This window comes from Heterodontus francisci, chromosome 26 (genome assembly GCF_036365525.1).
Source record: "Heterodontus francisci isolate sHetFra1 chromosome 26, sHetFra1.hap1, whole genome shotgun sequence".
Lineage (NCBI taxonomy): Eukaryota > Metazoa > Chordata > Chondrichthyes > Heterodontiformes > Heterodontidae > Heterodontus > Heterodontus francisci.
The window spans coordinates 15,127,899-15,149,899 of record NC_090396.1 but is presented as its reverse complement, the minus strand read 5'-3'; the positions used below and the strand labels follow the sequence as shown (position 1 = coordinate 15,149,899).

Below are 22,001 nucleotides of genomic sequence, written 5' to 3'. Positions count from 1 at the left end.
TGAGGGAGAGAGAGGGGGGAGGGAGAGGGAGAGAGACAGGGGAGAGTGAGAGAGGGCGGAGAGTGAGGGGGAGACTGAGGGGGTGGAGAGTGATGCGGGGGAACGTGAGAGAGAGGGAGACTGAGACGGGGGAAGAGCGAGGGACGGGTGAGAGAAGGAAAGAGGGAGTGAGAGGTGGGGGGGGGGTGCACATGGACATAGGCAGGGGTCAGAGATTGACACAGAGGGGGAGAGAGAGGAAGTGGGAGAGGGGAGAGAAAGAGATTGGTCACACTTGACAGATGGATATTTATTCGGATTCTCCACATTGCTACATCAAGTGTGTGGGTAGACATTCACTACTTGTGCAAGCAAAAACTTTGATGGCATGAGGTTGGCTATACACTTTATATACAGATTAATTTCCCTCATGTCCGTGGCAGAGTCAAAAATTCTGTCAAATGTCTGTGGTGCAACACGTTGGTGCCTGTCCCTGGTTGCCTCTCTGGTGCCAGGATAAGGAACGTCATGGAGAAGGTGCAGAACATTCTGCGGGGGGAATGGGAACAGCCAGAAGTCCTGGACCATGTCTCAACTAACAACATAGGGAGGAAAAGGGTTGAGTTTAAGGACCAAGGCAGGAAGTTGAAAAGAAGGACCTCAAAGTTCCTCGCCCAATAAAGCAATTGAGTGATCAGCGATTGATCATCACTCATTTCTGCCTCTTGTGACGGACGGAAACCCCACATACCAAATAGAAATATTAATTTAATCATGTGGAACTTTGCCTGACTCTTTTACTGGACATAGTTACAAATAACTTTTAAAAAACAGAACAGCTAGCAGCAAAGATGGCCACACACAATTTGCATATGAAAAAAACCCAAAGAATCAGGCTGGAAACAGATGTGATTTCTTAGCCAAGCCAGAACAATGGGGTGCACTCTGATTCACCTGGGATAGTCTTATCAATGGGGGTCGTCAAAAGCCATCGACACCCATTGGCTTTGAAAGAGCCAACCCCCCCACCCCCCCCCCCCCCCCACCAAGTATGTCTGAACAGCTGGGGGAGAGCCTTGAATTTCAAAGATCATTCCGGAGGATGCTGATTCAAACACAAAGAGGTGGTCACATCAGCTGACTGCTTGGGCCACTCTGGAGATTTGGGATGGTAATTCAGAAGTCAAACAGTAACTGAGACCCGGAAGGAGAACAGCATCTCTCTCTCCCCCCTCTCTCCAGTAAAGTCCCGGAGAAGCCTCGGCAGCTCAAATCTACAGATCCTTACAAGCAGCAACTAAGGGACAAGAATAAAGCCCCTCTTCTGCCTCCCGGAACTATAGAAGCAAACCCGGATTGTGCACCTGGCCCAGCAAGGTCTTCAACTACAGACACTGAGACTCAGTATCTAAATTCTTTCCCTCTCTCCCCCCTCTCTCTCTCTCCTCTCTCTGTCTCTCTCCCCCTCACTTTCTCTCTTTCTCCCCCCCTCTACCCCTCCTCCCCCCTCTCTCTCCCCCTCTCTCTCTCCTCCCCTTCTCTCTCTCTCTCTCCTCCCCCCCCGTTTCTCTCGCCCTCGCTCTCTCACTCTCGCCCCTCCTCCTCTCTCTCTCCCCCTCTCTCTCTCTCTACCTCCTCCCTCTCTCTTTCCCTCCTCTTTCTCTCCCCCCTCTCTCTCTACCTTTCTCCCTCCTCTCTCTATCGGTCTCTCTCCCTCCTATCTCTCTACTCCAACCTCCCAACTCTTTTTTCCCGCTCTGTAATCTATTTGTGTGTGTGTGTGTGTGTGTGTGTGTGTAGCTTTTGTGTGAATGTGGGGTGTGGATGCATAGCATGTTTCAGTAATTTTAACTGATTTAGAGTGATAAGGTTAATAAACTTACATCTTTCTTGTTTAAACTCAAGAAAATCTGTCTGATTTGTTCATTTGCAATTATATTAGAGAAATAGGAGCAAGTGCTCACAGAGGTGGTAAGTTAAATCACTGTGTTAAAAGGATAAGCCCTGTTGCGGTCAAACCAGAGAAGAGGTGAAAGGGGAGCCTGAGACCCCCTCCTCACCTGGTCGTAACACACTACTTGTTGTAATACACACAGGAGGACTACGGAAAGTTCTCTTTACTCCCACATACCATTTGGCTCAGCAGCGATGGTTCCTTTGATGTAGCTTGCCCTGAGCTTTGGCTTTTTGATTTCACAGTGATTCATCAGGGAAATTGGCATTGTGAAGGATTTCAGTGCATCGCTTCTATTTTTTGACTCAAAAACTACCTGCAAAGCACAGAAACGGGAGGAACATGGCATAGGACATGGGAAACAAATGGATCCAGTTATATCTGTATAGGTCTGTCACTGTTGGGGGCACTGTTACTGTAACACAGTCTGTGTTGCTGCTGAGGGTAACTAACCTGAACTACAGTATTGGTAGGTACAGGTCTGTTACTGTATAACACTGGGGTCAAGTACCAGTAGATACAAGTCTGTTACTGTATAACACTGGGGTCAAGTACTATTAGGTACAGGTCTGTCACTGTATAACACTGGGGTCAAGTACCAGTAGATACAGGTCTGTCACTGTATAACACTGGGGTACAGTATTGGTGGGCACAGGTCTATCATTGCATAACACTGAGGTACAGTACCGGTAGATACACGTCTGTCACTGTATAACACTGGGGTCAAGTACCGGTAGATACAGGTCTGTCACTGTATAACACTGGGGTACAGTACTGGTGGGTACAGGTCTGTCACTGTATAACACTGGGGTACAGTACTGGTGAGTACAGGCCTGTCACTGTATAACACTGAGGCACTGTGCTGGTGGGTACAGGCCTGTCACTGTATAACACTGAGGCACAGTGCTGGTGGGTACAGGTCTGTCACTGTATAACACTGAGGTACAGTACTGGTGGGTACAGGCCTGTCACTGTATAACACTGAGGCATTGTGCTGGTGGGTACAGGTCTGTCACTGTGTGAAACTGTACAGAATGACTCCCCCCCCCTTCCCCCTTTGCCCCACCCCAACAATTATGATCAGCATTCCCTCATGTTGAGGATGATTCTTCCTTCTGGATGGCTGGGTGGAAGTGAGATGTCAGGTTTTGGCTGTGGGTTCACAGTTAGCTTATGAGCCCTATCTTAACCTTTCAGGCTCTCCCACAGTGAGGACATCAGTTGTTGGACAGTACAGGTGGTGCTGTATTGTTAGTTTGAGCAACTGCCCTCACTTTCAGGATCTCTTGCCAATCTCTCTCAGTGGATGCTCTTGTTCATTAGAAGGTCTTGGCACCATTTCTGATGATGCATTGCCATTTTGGTCGCGATTGGGCATCTGCTTCCCATGTGTTGATGTTACCAGAGCAGACCTTCATGGAGGCTTTGAGATTGTCTTTGAAATGTTTCCTTTGGCCCCCATATGAACAGGCTCCCTCGTGTAGCTCTGAGAGTGCACCTGTTTGGGCAGTCTCGAGTTGGCCATTCTGATGACATATCCCGTCCATGTCAGCTGATGTGAGATAATTATGACCTCTATACTTGGCATGTTTGTGTCTTGTTCTTTTATCCTCCCACTTGATTCACAAGATCCTTCTAAGACAGCATTGATGTAGTTGTTTTAGGGCCTTGATATGCATCTATACATTGTCCAAGCTTCAGCACTGTAGAAAAGCGTGGGAAGAACCACTGCCCGACAGAGTTTGAGTTTAGTGTCGGGTCTGATATCACGATTCTCAAAAACTCAAGTATGTAATTTACCAGAGGCTGAGCTAGTATATTGGATTTGGTGGGGTACTTCTGCTTCAATGTCATCTTTTTGGGATAGATAGGTTCCAAGATGTGGGAAGTGAGGGACATTTTCTAACACTTCACCATGACTCCAATTGAAGGTGTTGGATTTGATACATTTGGTGTGGGTTAATGAGGACTTTGGTCTTCCTAGTGTTCAAGGCAAGTCTCAGGCTCATGTAGGCTTCAGTGAATACATCAACTATGTTGTAGTTCTTCTTCAGAGTGAGCACTAACTCATGCGTGTCAGCATACTGTAATTCTATTACAGAAGTGGTTGTATTCTTGGCTTTCAGCCGGTTGAGGTTGAAGAGTTTACTATCAGTGCAATAAGTTATGACCACACCTTGGGGAGCCTGTCAGTTGTAAGCTGCAGCGTTGCTGCAAGGAAGATTGAGAATAGTGTTGGTGCAATGACAAACCCCTGTTTTGACAGGGAAGGGGTCTGTGGTGGAGGCATTGTACAGTACTATTAATTATATATTGTCATGTAGGAGACAGATGACGTTTGTGAACTTAGCTGGGTATCCATATCACTAAAGCACCTTCCGAAGGGCAGTTTGAATCACCGAGTCAAAGGCTTTTGTAAGATCAAAGAAAGCAATGTACAAAAGGATGTTTTGTTCTCTGCACTTTTCCTGAAGTTGCCATGCTGTGAAGATCATGTCGGTTGTTCCTCCAGTGGGTTGGAAGCCGCATTGAAAATCTGGAAGGACCTCCTCTGCAATTGGCGAGAGGCAATTAAGAGGTAACTATTTGCTAAGACTTTGCCTACTTGAGAGCAATGCTATGAGCCTGTAGTTGCTACCGTTCCAATTGTCATATTAGAAATAGAAGCAGGAGTAGGCCATTCAGCCCCTCAAGCTTCCTGTCATTCAATAAGATGATGGCTGATCTGATTATGGCTTTAACTCCACTTTCCTGCCTGTCCCCCATAACCCTTGACTCCCTTGTAGATTAAAAATATGTCTAACTCAGCTTTGAATGACCCAGCCTCTACTGCTCTCTGGGGAAGAGAATTCCAAAGATTAATGACTCTGAGATGAAATTCCTCCTCATCGCAGTCTTAAAAAGGAGACCCCTTATTTTGAAACTATGCACCCTAGTTCAAGATTCCCCCATGAGGGGAAACATACTCTTAGCGTCTACCCTGTCAAGCCCCCTCAGAATCTTATTTGTTTCAATAAGATAACCTCTCATTCTTCTAAACTCCAATGAGTATAGGCCCAACCTGCTCAACATTCCCTCATAAGACAACCCCTTCATCCCAGGAATCAGCCTAGTGAACCTTTTCTGAACTGCTTTCAATGCTTGAAGATTGTAATCATCATGACATCTCTAAGGTCACTTGCAATTTCTTCATTCTGCCAGAGCTTCACAAATCCAAGAGATCAGTGTATCTACACTGTATTTCACTACTTCTGCAGGAATATTGTCAGGACCAGAAGCTCCATTGTTTTGCATCTGGTTGACAGCAGTTATCATTTCGTCGAATGTTGGATCATCGTCTTGCTCACTTCTGATTGTATGTTGTGGGAGGTTCTTCAGCAGATGCATGGCCACCAGAGTTCTGATTGATTTACAAAGTGCTCTTTCTGTTGATACTGTCCATGTCTTTGAGGAGAATCTGGCCATCTTAGGATCTTACTGGTGTTGGTCCGTGTGTTGAAGGTCCATAGATCTCTTTGGTTGCCTTGAAAAGGGCACGTGCATCATGCATGTCAGCGAGGAGCTGAATTTCCTCAGCCTTCCCTATCCACCATTTGTTCTTCAAATCGTGGGTTCTTCACTGAACTTCAGCTTTGGCTGTCTGGTAGGGGAGCTTCATTCTGTGTAGTTTGGATCCTGTTGTCAGGTTTGGAATGCTGTCAGTTTATAATCGATGTGTTTGCATATTTCTGTATCACTTTCATCAAATCAGTCTTGGTGTCTTTTAGTGGTGTGTCTGAGGATTTCTTGGCATGTCTGAGTAATGATGGATTTCAATGACTGCCAGTTATCTTGGACGTTGCTTATTGGGGTGACCATCCATTCCTGTAGTTTCCAGTTGATTTGTTCTTGAAATTCTTGGAGCTTGGTGTTTGTTTTTGTGAGTTTCGACTGCTGATGGGTGACCCTGCTGGATGTGGTTTTCCAGCAGGGTTTGGAGTGAGGCAGGCTATTTTTAGGGCACCTTTTTTAGCCACTTCCCCATGTGGGGTGAGCAGAGCTAATCCTGAAGGGGGCTGCTCAGACACAGCTACAAACACCGAAACACCCTTCTGTCTCAATTAAGAGTGCAGCGGTTAATTGGCAACTGCCGCCTTTGCGTCAGGCTGTGACTAGAAGCTCCCAGATAGCTTTATCCTGTCCATCACCACTAGCAGATCATCACAGGGGTCGAGGAAATTTGCCATCTGTCGAAGGGTCTGTGCGCGGTGTCTTTTAGAGTGGGAGGTCTGTTGCACAGCCGGCCCCATTCTGTCTTGGCGGGGAATTGCCTGGTTTCATTGATTGGGCAAGCCTGTCCAATCGAGGTCAAGGTTCTGCTGCAACCTTTCGTCAGCCTTCACAGCCATCAGCCAATCTTCTGTCAAAATATTTTGTTGTGGTAGGACTTATTGAATGGTGGTCCTTGCTTGTCATGTCACAGGGTGCTGCAAAGTAGGTTTCTGGGGGTTTTGAAATGCCCTGCCGCTGCAATCTGCAACTGCTTTATCGTCAGTAGAGGTCTTACGTATTTTGCCACTGGCCTCCAGAACTGGAGGTTTTTCCAGCCATCTGCCACCCGCAGACATGGTTGGTAGCTGTGGCTCACCCTGACATCCTCAGGGTGAAAGACATTATTGCTGGAGAATAAATTACACAATGTCACTGTTATGATCAGGTGAGGAGGGGTGGAAAGGCTCCCCCCCTTATCCCTCTCCTTGTTTGACTGCAACAGGGTTTATTTCTTTAAACAGTGAATGTGCTCGCCAGTTGTGAGTGTTTAACCGTTTATGTGCTATGATCATAAAAAGAACTAATCGGACACGTTTTCTTGAGTTTAAACAAGAAAGAGGTCAGTATATTATACTTAAAATCAAAACCTGGTCTAAGTAAAAATAAACTACTCTCCAACTTTCACACACACATGAGAGTCGCACACACAAAAATAGGTTACAGAATATTTTGGTTGGATTAGAGTCCAGAACAAATAAAAGAATATGCAGTCTGTGGGGTCTGGTAATTCAGTTGTCTTCCAGCTAAACTCATGGTCCTGAAGTTCCTGGCTGGTAGAAGTTGTCCCCTTGGTTCAGGGTTTTCTTGAACAGAGTGATGCAGATGGTTTTCTCCCCAGAGTCTCTGTCTGTAGCAATGATACACTTGGATGTTCTGCAGTCTGCAGAAAGGGTTTGAAACTCGCAGTATTAGCTGGGGGGGATTAGGGGAGTGGGGGGTGGGGGAGGGGGTGCGTGGCAGATAGAGAGAGAGAAAGAGAGCACACAGTCCCACTAGGGTCCTGCACTGATTCGCTCTCAAAGCTTGTCTGACGTGTCCGAAAGAAACTCCAAGTTTTCACAGAGATGGACAAACTGTCACATGATTGTCTGAGTGTATTTTCTGTTGCATTTTAATGAAATTCACGTCTAAGAATTTCAATCTCTCTCAGGCTGTATTGTTTCAATTAATACCCCCTGGAGGTTCGTCTCCACTAAGGTTAATGTTCCAAGATGGCTTTGAATGTCTTGCCAATGAAAACAATAGCAGGTAGTTCATGCAACTGTTCAAACCATTGTTCTGGATGAGAGCTATTTCGACATGCGTCTCCACTTTGATACCTTGGAATGTGAGGTATTTCTATGCAAATTGTGGTGGCCATCTTAGCTGCCAGCTTTTTAAAAGTTGAATGTAGGATTCCAGCTTCCTTTTAAAAGTTTAATGTAGGTTTTCAACTGATGAATTAAAATCATCATTCAGCATAGCACATTTTCATGACACCTCCACACCAAGTGGAATGAAACGTAACAACAGGAGCATAGGTTAAAAAAAAACTGTACACACATATTCATTCTCAAACACACACTTCTCAAACTCACACTGCCATAGCTATGCTCTGGTTTAATTTCCATCCGGGCTGATTCTGTGTTGTGTTAGACGCTGGACAATGCATCAGCTATCACATTGTTTTTTCCTGCAATGTTGATCATTTTTAAGTGGTAGGGTGCAAAAGCAGGCTCCATCGAAATAGCCTTGCATTTTGATTTCTGAATTTCTCAACAAAAGTTAAGGGGTTATGATTGGTATAGACTATCGTGTCACTATATCCATTTTGGGCATAGACCTCAAACTACTGGAGAGCTAGCAACATTCCCAGTGTTTTCTTTTCCACAGTGGAATAGCTCTTTTGGTGCAGCTTCAATTTTTTGGAGAAGTACCCAACTGGTCTCTCAATGCCTGACACATCATCTTGGAGCAGGACGGCACCTACCTCTAGGTCACTAGCATCAATTGCCACTTTAAAGGGTTTATAAAAATTCAGAGCTGCAAGCACTGGTTCATTGGTTAAAATGGCGTTTAGCTTCTCGAAAACTGTTTGGCACCTCTCTGACCACACTACCTTCGCTCTTTACTGTAATAAGTCAGTCAGTGGGGCGGTTATACTGCTGAAGTTTGGGACAAACTTGTGGTAAAACCCACACATCCCCAAAAATCACATTATTTCCCATTTGAACATGGAGATGGGAAAATCCATCAACACCTGTACTTTTGCTGCTCTGGGCAGCACTCGCCCTTGACCTACAACATGCCCTAGGTAGGTTACTTGAGCTTTAGCAAACTCACTTTTTGCAAGGTTTACCACGAGGTTAGCTGACTGTAACCTTCAGAAGAGGGCTTCTAATTGGTCTAGGTGGTCCCCCCAAGTCTCACTGTACACTAACAGATCATCCAAGTACAGTTGGGTAGGCCAGCCACTACCTGGTTCATCAGTCTTTGGAAGGTGGCTGGGGCATTCCTGAATCCAAAGGGCACCACTCAACACTGGAATAGGCTGCCTGAGGTGACAAAAGCTGAGCTCTCTTTGGCTTGGGGTGTTAAGGGAGCCTACCAGTATCCTTTTAGCAAGTCTATCTTAGTTACGTAGGTGGCATTTCCTACTCCACCAATACAGTCTTTCAGGCAGGGAATTGGGTAGGAGCCAGCTCTGGTCACTGCATTAACCTTCCTGTAAGCAATGTTGTCTTGTTGAGCCAACGGGCTTGGATGCCAGCACAACCGGGGAACTCCAGCTGCTCTAGCTGGGCTCGATCAGCTTGTTTTCCAGCATATACTGGATTTCCTCCTGAATCTGGGTCTGTTTCCTGGGACCTAGGTGATAGAGGTTTTGTCTCATTAGAGGGGTCTCTCCTACATCCACATCATGTAGGGTTAGCGTTGTACACGCTGGTGTGTCCCTGTAGATTTCTTTAAATGCAGTGAGCAGCCTTATTAGGGCTTCTCTTTTTTCCGCATTTAAATAGGAGTACAGTGTCTATTCCGGTGCGAAGTGATGCTCTTTAGATTAAGAAATGCCATAGCCACCTTCCAAAGGCAGATGAACCAGGTAGTGGCTGGCCAACCCAACTGTGTAGTGTATCTGGATGATTTGTTAGTGTACAGTGAGACTTGGGGGACCATCTAGACCAATTTAGAAGCCCTTTTCCAAAGGTTACAGTCAGCTGATCTAGTGGTAAATCTTGCAAAAAGCGAGTTTGCTAAAGTTCAAATAACCTACCTGGGGCATGTTGGAGGTCAGGGGTGAGTGCTGCCCAGAGCAGCAAAATTACAGTCTAATTTGACTAACCAGACAGTAGGGGGTTTGATTTGGGAACCTCCTCTAACTCATCCTCACTGTTCTTTTTGTCCTCCTATGTCCTAACTGCCTGACAGACCTGGGCTTCGTTGTCCCCTTCCCGGCTGTGATACTGTTTTAATATGTTGATGTAACACAGTCTTTGTTTTTTCCTATGGGCTGGGGTGTTAATTAAATAGCTCACTCTGCCAATTCTTTTTACTACTCTACAGGGGCCACTGAACTGGGCTTTCAGGGATTCGCGCTGTATTGGGAGTAGTACTTACACATGGTCTCCAGGCCGAAATGTTCTGGCCAGCATGTTTATCTGCCTCCTTTTCATAGCTGTCCGGGAGGTTTTCAGGTGCTCCTGAGCCACTGCACAGGCCCTAGTGAGCTGTACCCGGAACAAGGAGATGTAGTCTAACACGGAAGGCTCACCCCTCTGTCCCAAAAATCTCTCCTTGATTAGTTTTAGAGGATCTCTCATTTCATGTCTGTAAACTAATTCAAAGGGACTAAAGCCAGTGGACTCATTGGGTCAGTCCCTGGAGGCAAACAAGAGAAATCCCAGCCCTTTGTCCCAGTCATGGGGGTACTTATAGCAGTATGCCCTGATCATTGTCTTTAGGGTCTGGTGGTACCGTTCCAAAGCCCCTTGTGACTGTGGGTGGTAGGTTGAGGACTTTAGCTGGGTTATGCTCAGATCACCCATGACTTTTTGAAAGATACCAGACATGAAATCCGTGCCCTGATCCGACTGGATCTCAGCAGGCAGCCCATATCATGTAAAGAATTGGGTTAGTCCCTCCACCACTATCTTGGCAGAGATAGTTCTTAGGGGAATGGTCTCTGGGAATTGTGTAGCCACATCCGTAATGATGAGAAGCCCCCTTCTGTTTTCAGCAGGGGTCCCACACAATGCACCAGCACTCTGAACAGTTCCCCAAAAGCCAGGATGGGAATTACATGTGTAGGTTTTATTGCAGGTTGGGGCTTCCCCACAACCTGGCACATGTGGCAAGTTTTACAGAACTCCACCACATCTTTATGGAGTTGTGGCCAATCAAAATGCTGTCTTATGTGGGTATGGGTTTTTCGTATACCGACATGTCCAGCCATTGGAGACTCATGGGCTATTCTTAGTATTTCCTTATAGTACCTCAGCGGCACCACTATCTGGTGAACCACTGTCCACTCTTCATCTGCAGGTCTGTGAAGAGGTCTCCACTTCCTCATCAGCACCTCATTCATTAAATAGTAGCACTCTGGGACTCCCTCTGCTTCAGCTCCAGTTTGGACAGACTGTGCTAACTTTTTTTAACACTGGGTCTGCTTGCTGAGCCTCAACCAAGGAAGACCAGTTTAACACACCCTTTGGGTTCCCTAACTTCCCAAAGAAGGTTTCAGATAACCAGACAGTAGGGTCATCTGTCTGCAGTGCCAGTTCTGCCTCCTCTGACGGAGCTTGTTTGGCTATGGACTAGGTCACCACAGAGTCAGGGAAAATGCCGGCGACTTTTTCCTGTAACCGCTCTGTCTCCCTGACCTCTTTTGGTTTCTCTAAAACCACTGGGGAAGCTACCATCTTCACCCCTGCTAGATCATTACCCTGGAGCAGGCAGACACCGTTCATAGGTAAACTAGGGACAATCCCCACTGTTACTGGTCCTGAAACAAGGTCGCACTCTAGTTATGGGCATATACTTTTCTCCAATACTGTTTACTAGCACTCTAGCATTCAAAGCACTCTCTGGGGGAAAGGTCATGCCTTTTCACAGCAGAAGGGATTGGGTGGCCCCTGTATCCCTAAATATGACTATGGGCCTGCTTGCCTCACTCAAGGACTATGGAATCACTTTTCCTTGGGATACAGAATCCTGGTAACTTGCAGGGACTTTGTTAAGTTTTCCCGCACTCACAGCAGGAGGTTTACTGGGTCTTACTGCTGCAGCTAAAGCCACAGCTTGGTCTGCTGTGCTTTCCATCAGGGCCTCTTTTCCTACACTGGTCTGGTGAGCCTGGCTTAATCCTACCAGTTTTCCCCGTAACTTCCAGCAGTCAGCTCTAAAATGACCTGCCTCATTATAATGGAAACACACAGGCTTCTGGGCATCACTCCTGCTCTCAGCACCATCCTTTTTGGCTTGAGTACAGCCCCGTGTGTCCAGCTTTCCCTTCTCACCCTTAGCTGTTCAGGCTCCTATCAACCTCCCACCTTTTATCCTTCTCGTGTTTTTGGAGGTCACCATGGAAGGGCTTACGGACAAGTGTAAATTCAGCCAGGATTGCTACCTCTCTGGCTCTTAGAATCTTTTGTTCCTCCACAAGTTTCAATGCAAAGGGGAAGCAAGTTTTTGAACTCCTCGAGGAAGATCACCTTGCTGAGGTTTTCATGTGTGGGCTGTATCTTTAGTGCCTGTATCCATTGGTCAAAAGCGAGCTGCTTAACTCTTTCTAATTTGAGGTAAGTTTGTTCAGGCTACTTTTGGAGGGTTTGGAATATTTGGTGGTACGCCTCCGGTACAGCTTGTAAGCACTCATGATAGCATTTTTGGTCATCTCACAGTCTGATGTACTCTCATCAGGCAACAGTGAATAAACCTCATGGACTTTTTCTGTATGCTTGTTCCACAGTAGCAGGATCCAACTGAAGTGGCCAGCAGACAACTGTTTTTCAAGCTTTTCAAAAGAGACGCAAAAATGCTTCCACATCCCCTCATTGAACTTTGGTAGCAACTGGGAGAACCTTAAGAGCTCAGCATTCAGCCATGAGCTAAGGGTAATTCCCTCACTAGCGGTGCCTTCACTGGTTGCATTGGGTCTTCCCCTATTTAGTTTAAGCTGCCTTAACTCCCTTTCCTCCTTCTGGAAAGCTCTTACTAGTTCTCTTTCCTGATAATCTCACCCCTCTTTCTCCTTCAGGGATTCAAATTCTAGTCTCTTATAGCTTTATCTTAGATAACGTTACCCGGTCTGTTCCCGAATCGAAGCCTGTTTCCGAGACTTCAGTTTCAAGTGAAAAATGGTTTGCCACAAGATTTAGGATTTCGGGTCTCCTAGCTTTTGGACGGATAGTAATCTCTAACTGCCCTGCTACATTCCTTCTTAACTCTTCAACAGATTTGACTTTTAACCTGTCCCAAGTTACTTTATTCTGGTCTGGGAAGGTACTGGCCTTGATTGTGGACATCTTAGTACTCTAGCACTGAAAAGCACAAGAAAACCTGTATTGAAGTTTTTTAATTTTTGCTAGGAATCAATTTGTTTTCTCACTTCCAATTTCTCATTTGCCTTTGGGTTTTGATCACAGACCCGAGCTCCTCTCCTTGTTTGACCGCAACAGGGTTTATTTCTTTGAAAAAGTGAATGTGCTTACCAATTCAGTGAGTGTTTAACCCTTTATGTGATATGATCATAAAAGAACCAATCGGACACGTTTTCTTGAGTTTAAACAAGTGTTATGGAAGTACTTCTACTTTTAACATTTTTTTTGAGGATTCATATTTTACAATAAAAGCAAAATACTGCAGATGCTGGAAATCGGAAATAAAAACAAGAAATGCTGGAAATACTCAGCAGGTCTGGCAACATCTGTGGAGAGAGAAACAGAGTTAACGTTTCAGGTCAGGTTTATTTGGGAAAACTGAAAAGACACCATGGATTTTTTCTTTAAACAAGGGTCAGAGAGAGATCTTGTTTGAAAACAAACCTTTATTGGATATCACATGCCTCAAGATAAAAAAAAAAACAGAAACCTTGGTGACTTGGGGGAGATGTTAACAGAGAAGTGCCATGTTACGATGAGGGTCAGGAGTGGGTTTCACTTCTGAGATGTTATTTTGGTTCTGTTAGGGCGTGGACTGTGTTTGAATTCAGTTGAAGATCAACCTGCCAAAAGAGAAACACCCAGCTCATCTCCTTTCTCCAATCTCTGTGAAACCCTGCAAAGATCCAGTGTGTGGGAGCTAAAACCCCTGATGCTGCATTTCTTCTGAGAAGCTAGAAAAGCCTGCCACATTAATTCTCAACCCTGCCTGAAAAGAACTGCTCCAGAAAATATCCCAGTGACCCATCCATGTGTTCTCATACCCCAGACTGTATGCCATTTATGACACAGCATATCTCATCCATTTTCTTCAAGAGTTACCAAGTATTTGGCTAAAGTATCCTTTTTTTGGTCTGTTCTTTTACAAAAGAGCTCTGCAGCGAGAATTTCCTTTTTTTCTCTTTAAGCAGAGTGTGTCAGTGTGTATGGGAGGGATATTTACAAAGGGAAATTTCATATTTCAAACTGTATGTTAATGCTTTGCTTTGTTACTGGGTAAGTGTTGTTTTATAATAAAATGATAATTTTGTTGTTTATTAAAAGAAACCTGGTTGGTGTGTTGTATTGTGGGATAAAGACCGCATCAGTAACTAAACATTTAAAATATATGTTGTGACCGGTGGAAAAGCGTAACTAGAACAGACAGTGGACGGCCCCTGCTGCAGTCGCAACACATGAAAGAGATGAGCACACGCACACATGCACATACGCACACGATTAGAGTCTAGAACAAATAAAAATAATATACAGTATGTGGGGTCTGGTAATTTAGTTGTCTTCCAGATAAATTTGATTCCTGAAGTTCCTGGCTGGTAGAGGTGGCCCCACTGGGGTCCTGCACTGATCAGACAAGCTATGCGAGCTAATGTGTCCAAAAGAAACTCCAAGTTTTCAGAGATGGAAAGCCTGTCACGATTGTCTGTGTATTCTCTGTTGCACTTTAATGAGATTCAAGTCTAAGAATTTCAATCTCTCTCAGGCCTTACTGTTTCAATGATTACCCCCAGGAGGTTCATCTCCACTACGGTTAATGTTCCAAGGTGGCTTTAAATGTCTTGCCAATGAAAACAATAGCAGGTAGTTCATGCAACTGTTCAAACCATTGTTCTGGATGAGAGCTATTTCGACATGCGTCTCCATTTCGATACCTTGGAATGTGAGGTATTTCAGTGCAAATTGTGGTGGTCATCTTAGCTGCCAGCATTTTAAAAGTTGAATGTAGGATTCCAGCTTTTCTTTTAAAAGTTTAATGTAGGTTTCCAATCGATGAATTAAAATAGTCATTCAGCATAGCACATTTTCATGATGCTCAGTATTAAACATTCTCAGGTCAGGTACCACACAGGTTAGATACTGAGTAAAGCTTCGATCTGCACTGTCCCACCAAATGTTCAAGGCAAGTACAGTACAGGGTTAAACATAGAATAAAGCTCCCTCTACACCGTCCCGCCAAAAACTCCCTGGGCAGGTACAGTACAGGTTAGATACAAAGTAAAGCTTCTGTCTACAGTATCCCAAACACTGAGTGTAGAGAGAAGCTTTACTTTGTATCTAATCCATGTTGTAAGTGGACAATATCAAACTAGAGGAGCCTTTCTTGCCATTAATCTAGAGATCTGAAACCTGGTACATCAGATAAAAGGCACTTTTCTATGGCAACTTGTACACTGATAGGCGACGTGCTGGTGACACATTTGAAAATAAAAAGTCGGCATGTTTATTTAATATAGGAATGAACACGAGCTGTGCTCAGCATTTCTCAGTAGTGGAAAGTGCAATGTTACTTACTTGGTTTGGCAGCAGGTAAACAGCTCCCTTCCTTGAGCCTTTGTAAGCCTCCAACGTTTTGTTCTCATGACTGAATGACAGTTCTACATGGTCATAAAACATCAGTACACTGCGAGCACAGGAAACAGAGGTGTAATATCACTCAAACAAGGGCACCTACTTCTTAGACTGCCCTGCGACTGAGATGCTTCCTCATCACCCTGGGTGGGACTGCCTCTAGTGAGAGGACAGCTTCACAGGCCCTTCCCCACTATCTCATCCAGACCAACAGCCTAGACAGTGAACGCCTGTGGGATTTTCAACACTGAGGGCATCACCTGATGCCAAACGTACTTTCAGGCAGGGGGTCACTGGTTAGAAACTAGGAGTGATTGTGGGGTCTGGAGAATGAAGATGCATAGATATTAGATTAAATATGAGATTTGGGAGAGAGAGTGGGAGAAACCTTTTTTTACACATAGGATCGAGAGGCTGTTGAATGGATAATGAGTTAGTGACTGAAGTAGAGACCATGTCAATATTCAAGAATAGGTTACACAGAGGCGGTTGAAGGAAAGGAAGGGTAAAGGGATATGACAACATGATGGGATGATGGAGTTAGGATTACTGCTCACGTGGAGAATAAACGACAGCACTGACTGGTTCACAGAATTGTTATAGCGTAGAAGGAGGCCATTCAGCCCATCGTGTCTGCACTGGCTCTCCAAATGAGCGATTCACCTAATATCATTCCGACTTCTCTCCATAACCTGCACATTGTTCCTTTTCAGATAACAGTTTAATTCCTTTTTGAATGCCAATTGAACCAACCTCCACCACACTAAGGCAGTGCTTTCCAGATCCTAACCACTCGCCATGTGAAGAAGTTCTCATATCGCTTTTGCTTCTTTTGCCAATCACTCTAAATCTGTGCCCTCTTGTTCTCCATCCTTTCATGAGTGGGAACAGTTTTTCTCTATCCACTCTGTCCAGACTCATGATTTTGACCACTGCTATCAAATCTCTTCTCAGCCTTCCCTTCTCCAATGTAAAAATAGATTGGAGAGGTTGGGACTATCTTCAGAACTGAAGTTCCTCATCCCTGGAACCATACTCATGAAACCTTTTTGTACTCTCTCCAATGCCTCTATATCTTTCCTTAAATGTGGTGCTCAGACTGGATGCAATACTCCAGTTGAAGCCAAACTAGTGTCTTGTACAAATTCAATATAACCTTCTTGCTCTTGTACTCTATGCCCCTATTCATAAAGCCTAGGCTACTGTATTTTTGTTTTATTAATTCATGGGATGTGGGCATCTCTGGCTAGGCCAGCATTTATTGCCCATCCCTAATTGCCCTTGAGAAGGTGGGGGTGAGCTGCCTTCTTAAACCGCTGCAGTCCTTGTGGAGTATATACACCCACAGTGCTGTTAGGGAGTTCCAGGATTTTGATCCAACGATAGAGTTCCAAGTAAGGATGGTGTGTGGCTTGGAGGGGAACTTGCAGGTGGTGGTGTTCCAATTCATCTGCTGCCCTTATAGGTGGTAGAAGTCACAGGTTTGGAAGGTGCTGTCTAAAGGAGCCTTGGTGTGTTGCTGCAGTGCATCTTATAGATGGTACACACTTCTGCCACTGTGCGTCGGCGGTGGAGGGAAAGCATGTTTGTGGATGGGGTGCCAATCCAGTGGGCTGCTTTGTCCTGGATGGTGTCGAGCTTCTTGAGCGTTGTTGGAGCTGCACCCATCCAGGCAAGTGGAGAGTATTCTATCATACTCCTGACTTGTGCCTTGTGGATGGTGGACAAGCACTGGGGAGTCAGGTGGTGAGTTACTTGCCACAGGATTCCTAGCCTTTGACCTGATCTTGTAGCCACGGTATTTATATGGCTACTCCAGTTCAATTTCTGGTCAATGGTAACCTCCAGGAATCCCCCTCCAGGGGGGGTTCAGTGATCATAATGCTATTTGAATGTCATGGGGAGATAATGGAGATGCAGATGGTCATTACCTGGCACTTGCGTGGTGTGAATGCTACTTGCCACTTATCAGCCCAAGCTGGATATTGTCCAGGTCTTGCTGCATTTCTACACGGACTGCTTCACTATGAGTCGTCGCAAATGGTGCTGAACATTGTGTAACCATCAGCGAACATTCCCACTTCTGACCTTATGATTGAAGGAAGCTCATTAATGAAGCAGCTGAAGATGGTTGTGCCTAGGACACTACCCTGAGGAACTCCTGCAATGATGTCTGGAAGTGAGATGACTGTCCTCCAACAACCATCTTTTTCGATAGGTATGACTCCAACCAGCGAACAGTTCCCCCCCACCCGATTCCCATTGACTTCAGTTTTGCTCGGGTTCCTTGATGTTATACTCGGTCAAATTCTGCCTTGATTTCAAGAGCAGTCACTCTCACCTCACCTCGAGTTCAGCTCTTTTGTCCATGTTTGAACCAAGGCTGTAATAAGGTCAGGAGCTGAGTGGCCTTGGCGGAACCCAAACTGAGCGTCACTGAGCAGGTTATTGATAATCAAGTGCCGATGGATGGCACTGTCAATGACACCTTCCATCACTTTGCTGATGATTGAGAGTAGGCTGATGGGGCGGTAACTGGCCGGGTTGGACTTGTCCTGCTTTTGTGTGTACAGGACATACCTGGGCAATTTTCCACATTGCCGGGTAGATGCCAGTGTTGTAGCTGTACTGGAACAGCTTGGCTCGGGGCGCGGCCAGTTCTGGAGCACAGGTCTTCAGTACTATTGCTGGAATGTTGTCAGGGCCCGTAGCCTTTGCAGTATCCAGTGCCTTCAGTTGTTTCTTGATATCACGTGCAGTGAATCAAATTTGCTGAAGACTGACACCTGTAAAGCTGGGGACTTCAGGAGGAGGCTGAGATGGATCATCCACTCGGCACTTCTGGCTGAAGATTGTTGCGAAGGCTTCAGCCTTATCTTTTGCACTGATGTGCTGGGCTCCCCCATCATTGAGGATGGGGATATTTGTGGAGCCACCTCCTCCAGTTAGTTGTTTAATTGTCCACCACCATTCACGACTGGATGTGGCAGGACTGATCAGTTAGTTGTGGGATCGCTTAGCTCTGTCTATTGCATGCTGCTTACGCTATTTGGCACGCATGTAGTCTTGGGCTGTAGCTTCACCAGGTTGACACCTCATTTTGAGGTATGCCTGGTGCTGCTCCTGGCATGCCCTCCTGCACTCTTCATTGAACCAGTGTTGGTCCCCCGGCTTGATGGTAATGGTAGAGTGGGAGATATGCCGGGCCATGAGGTTACAGATTGTGGTCGAGTACAATTTTGCTGCTGCTGATGGCCTCATGGATGCCCAGTTTTGTATTGCTAGATCTGTTCGAAATCCACCTCATTTAGCACAGTGGTAGTGCCACACAACACGATGGAGGGTATCCTCAATGTGAAGATGGGACTTCGTCTCCACAAGGACTGTGCAGTGGTCACTCCTACCAATACTATTTTGGACTGCTGCATCTGTGGCAGGCAGACTGGTGAGGACGAGGTCAAATATATTTTTCCCTCTTGTTGGTTCCCTCGCCACCTGCCACAGACCCAGTCTAACAGCTATGTCCCTAAGGACTCGGCCAGCTCAGTCAGTAGTGGTGCTACCGAGCCACTCTTGGTGATGGACATTGAAGTCCCCCACCCAGAGTACGTTCTGTGCCCTTGCCACCCTCTGTGCTTCCTCCCAGTGCTGTTCAACATGGATTTGACCTGATGCCATGAGACTTCATGGGGTCCCTAGTTGATGTTGAAGACTCCCAGGGCACCTCCCTCCTGACTACATACCACTGTACCACCACCTCTACTGGGTCTGTCCTGCCAGTGGGACAGGACATACCCAGGGATAGTGATGGCAGTGTCTGGGACATTTTCTGTCAGGTATGATTCCGTGAGTATGACTGTCAGGCTGTTGCTTGACTAGTCTGTGGGACAGCTCTTCCAACTTTGGCATAAGCCTCCAGATGTTCGTAAGGAGGACTTTGCAGGGTCAACAGGGCTGGGTTTTCCGTGGTCGTTTCCAGTATGTAAAATCCAACCCTCTGCTTCCTGTCACTCGGCCAATTTCAAATCCATGTTGCTACTGTCCCTTTTATTTCATGAGCTATAAGTGAGCTCAAGTCTGTTGTGCGGCACTTTATCAAATGTCTTGTGGAACTTCACGTACACCACGTTAACAACATTGCCCTCATTAACCCTCTCTCCTCCCTTTTCAAAAAACTCCAGCAAGTGAGTTAAACATGATTTTCCCTTAAATCCGTGCTGGCTTTCCTTAATGAACTCACATTTGTCCATGTGACTATTAATTTGCTCCGGAGTTATTGTTTCTAGAAGTTTCTCCACCACTGAAGTTAAACAGACTAGCCTGTAGTTGCTGAGCTTATCTTTACACCCTTTTGGGAACAAGGGTGTAACATTTGTAATTCTCCAGTCCTCTGGCATCACCCGAGTCTAAGGAAGACTGGAAAATTATGGCCAGTGCCTCTGCAATTTCCACTCTCACTTCCCTTAGTTTCCTTGGATGCATCTCATCCAGTTCTGGTGCTTTATCAAGTACAGACAGCCTATCTAATACATTAGAAATATTTAAAATTGATGAGGTATTAATAATCTCTTTTTTCACTGTAGCCGGGGTAACATCTTCTTCCTTGGTAAAGACAGGTACAAAGTATTCATTTAATACTTCAGCTATTCCTCCTGCCTCCATGCATAAATCCCCCTTTTGGTCCCTAATCGACCCTACTCCATCTTCTACCACCCTTTTACTATTATGCTGAAAGACGACTTTGGAATTCCCTTTTATTTTAGCTATCAGTCTCTTTTCATACTGACTCTTTGCTTCTCTTATATGCTTTCTCACTTCTCCTCTGAACCATCTATATTCAGCCTGGTTTTCCATTGTATTATCTACCTGACATCTGTCATAAGCACACTTTTCCTCCTTCTTCATCTCCATCTCTTTTGTCATCCAGGGAGCTCTGGATTTATTTGCCCTACCTTTCCCCTTCAAGGGAATACACTTTCACTGTGCCCGAACTATCTCGCCTTTGAAGGTAGCCCATTGTTCAGCTACTGTTTTTCCTGCCAACCTTTGATTCCAATTTATTCAGCCCAGATCCATTCTTACCCCATTGAAGCTGGCTTCCCCCCAGTTAATTATTCTTACTTTAGATTGTTCTTTGTCCTTTTCCATAACCAACCTAAACCTCATGATACAATGATCGCTGTCCCCTAAATGTTCTCCTACTGATATGTGATCCGTTCAGCCCACCTCTTTGCCAAGAACCAGGTCCAGCAGTGCCTCCCATGTGGCTGGACTGGAAACATACTGCTGTAGAAAATTTTCTTGAACACACTCTAGGAACTCTTGCCCCTCTCTGCCCTTTACACTACTATTATTCCAGTCTATATTTGGATAATTAAAGTCTCCCATTATAACTACTCTATAATTCTTGCATCTCTCTGTAATTTCCTTGCAAATTTGTTCCTCTTCATCCTTTCCATTAGTTGGGGGCTAATTGCACCTTCTTTATTCCTCAGCTCTAGCTAAATAGATTCTGTTCTTGACCTCTCAGGGATATCCTCTCTCCAGCTCGGTAATGCGCTCCTTAATCAATACCGCCACCTCCCCCTTCACCTTGCTTTCCTTTTCTATCGTTCCTCAACAACTTGTATCCAGGGATATTGAACACCCAGTTCAGTCCATCTTTAAGCCAGGTCTCAGTTAGAACCAGAACACTATATTTCCACAGGTCAATCTGCGCCTGTAACTCACCAATCTTATCACATTCCATGCATTCGCATTAACCCAGATTTAGATGCTATTAATTTCTCCCTTACTCTGACCCCACCTAATAAGTTACTATTCCCAAATCTAGTGCCATCTATCTCTCCCCGTATTCTCTGCCCCTTCATATTTCTCTGATATTTTCTCCTGGTTCCCACACCCATGCCAAGATAGTGCTATTTGGGAGGATTTAAACTATCACAAGGAAATTTGTCTCAGCTCTGTTCAGGTGCAACTTGTACGGCCTGTACAGGTCCCACCTTCTCCAGAATTGGTCCCAGTGTCCCAGGAATCTAAAGCCCTCCCTCCTGCACCATCTCTCCAGCTACGCATTCATCTGCACTATCCTCCTATTTCTATACTCATTTGCGTGTGGTACTGGGAGTAATTGAGAAATTACTTTTGAGGTCCTGCTTGCCAATTTCTTACCTAACTCACTAAACTCTTTCTGCAGGACCACACCTCTCTTCCTACCTAAGTCGTTGGTACCAACGTGGACCACGACTGTTGGCTGTTCACCTTTTCCACTCAGAGTACTCTGCAGTCAGTGAAATCTTTGACCCTGGCACCAAGGAGGCAACATACCATCCTGGATTTACGACTGGAAATGTCTGTCTGTTCCCCTATCGAATCTCCTATCACTATTGCTCTTCCAGTATTTCTTGTGCACCCCACTGTGCAGCTGAGCCAGCTGCAGTGCCATGGACTTGGCTCTGGCTGCACTCCCCAGATGAGCCATCACTTTCCACAGTATTGAGAACTGAATACCGGTTGAAGAATACCTCCTGGAGTTCTCACATAACACAGGATGTGCACTCTAGAAGTTGGAGCAGCCCTGTCATTCATCTGTCTATTAGTTAATAACCTTGCTACTGCTAATAAATTTTAACCAATACTAATACACCTTACTACTATTAATAAGATTTATTAATGCTGATAAACCTTAATACAACTTGCTAGTAATAAAGCTTTCTTTTAAAAAAAAAAGGATGCACCAGTTTATTCCCTATTTTAGATAAGATAAAAAGGAA

General features: G+C 45.3%; 1 protein-coding gene across 2 annotated transcripts in view; it reads right to left on the bottom strand.

Moving 5' to 3' along the window:
* Positions 1-22,001, bottom strand: part of LOC137384190 (WW domain-binding protein 2-like) — a 118,444-nt gene that overhangs the window by 83,747 nt on the left and 12,696 nt on the right. For both annotated transcript variants that reach the window (XM_068057832.1, XM_068057834.1), the window contains exons 2-3: positions 15,172-15,280; positions 2,111-2,249 (exon numbers count right to left, since the gene is read on the bottom strand). In XM_068057832.1, the coding sequence (XP_067913933.1) occupies positions 2,111-2,249; positions 15,172-15,280 (248 nt within the window). The remainder of the gene's footprint in view (positions 1-2,110; positions 2,250-15,171; positions 15,281-22,001) is intronic.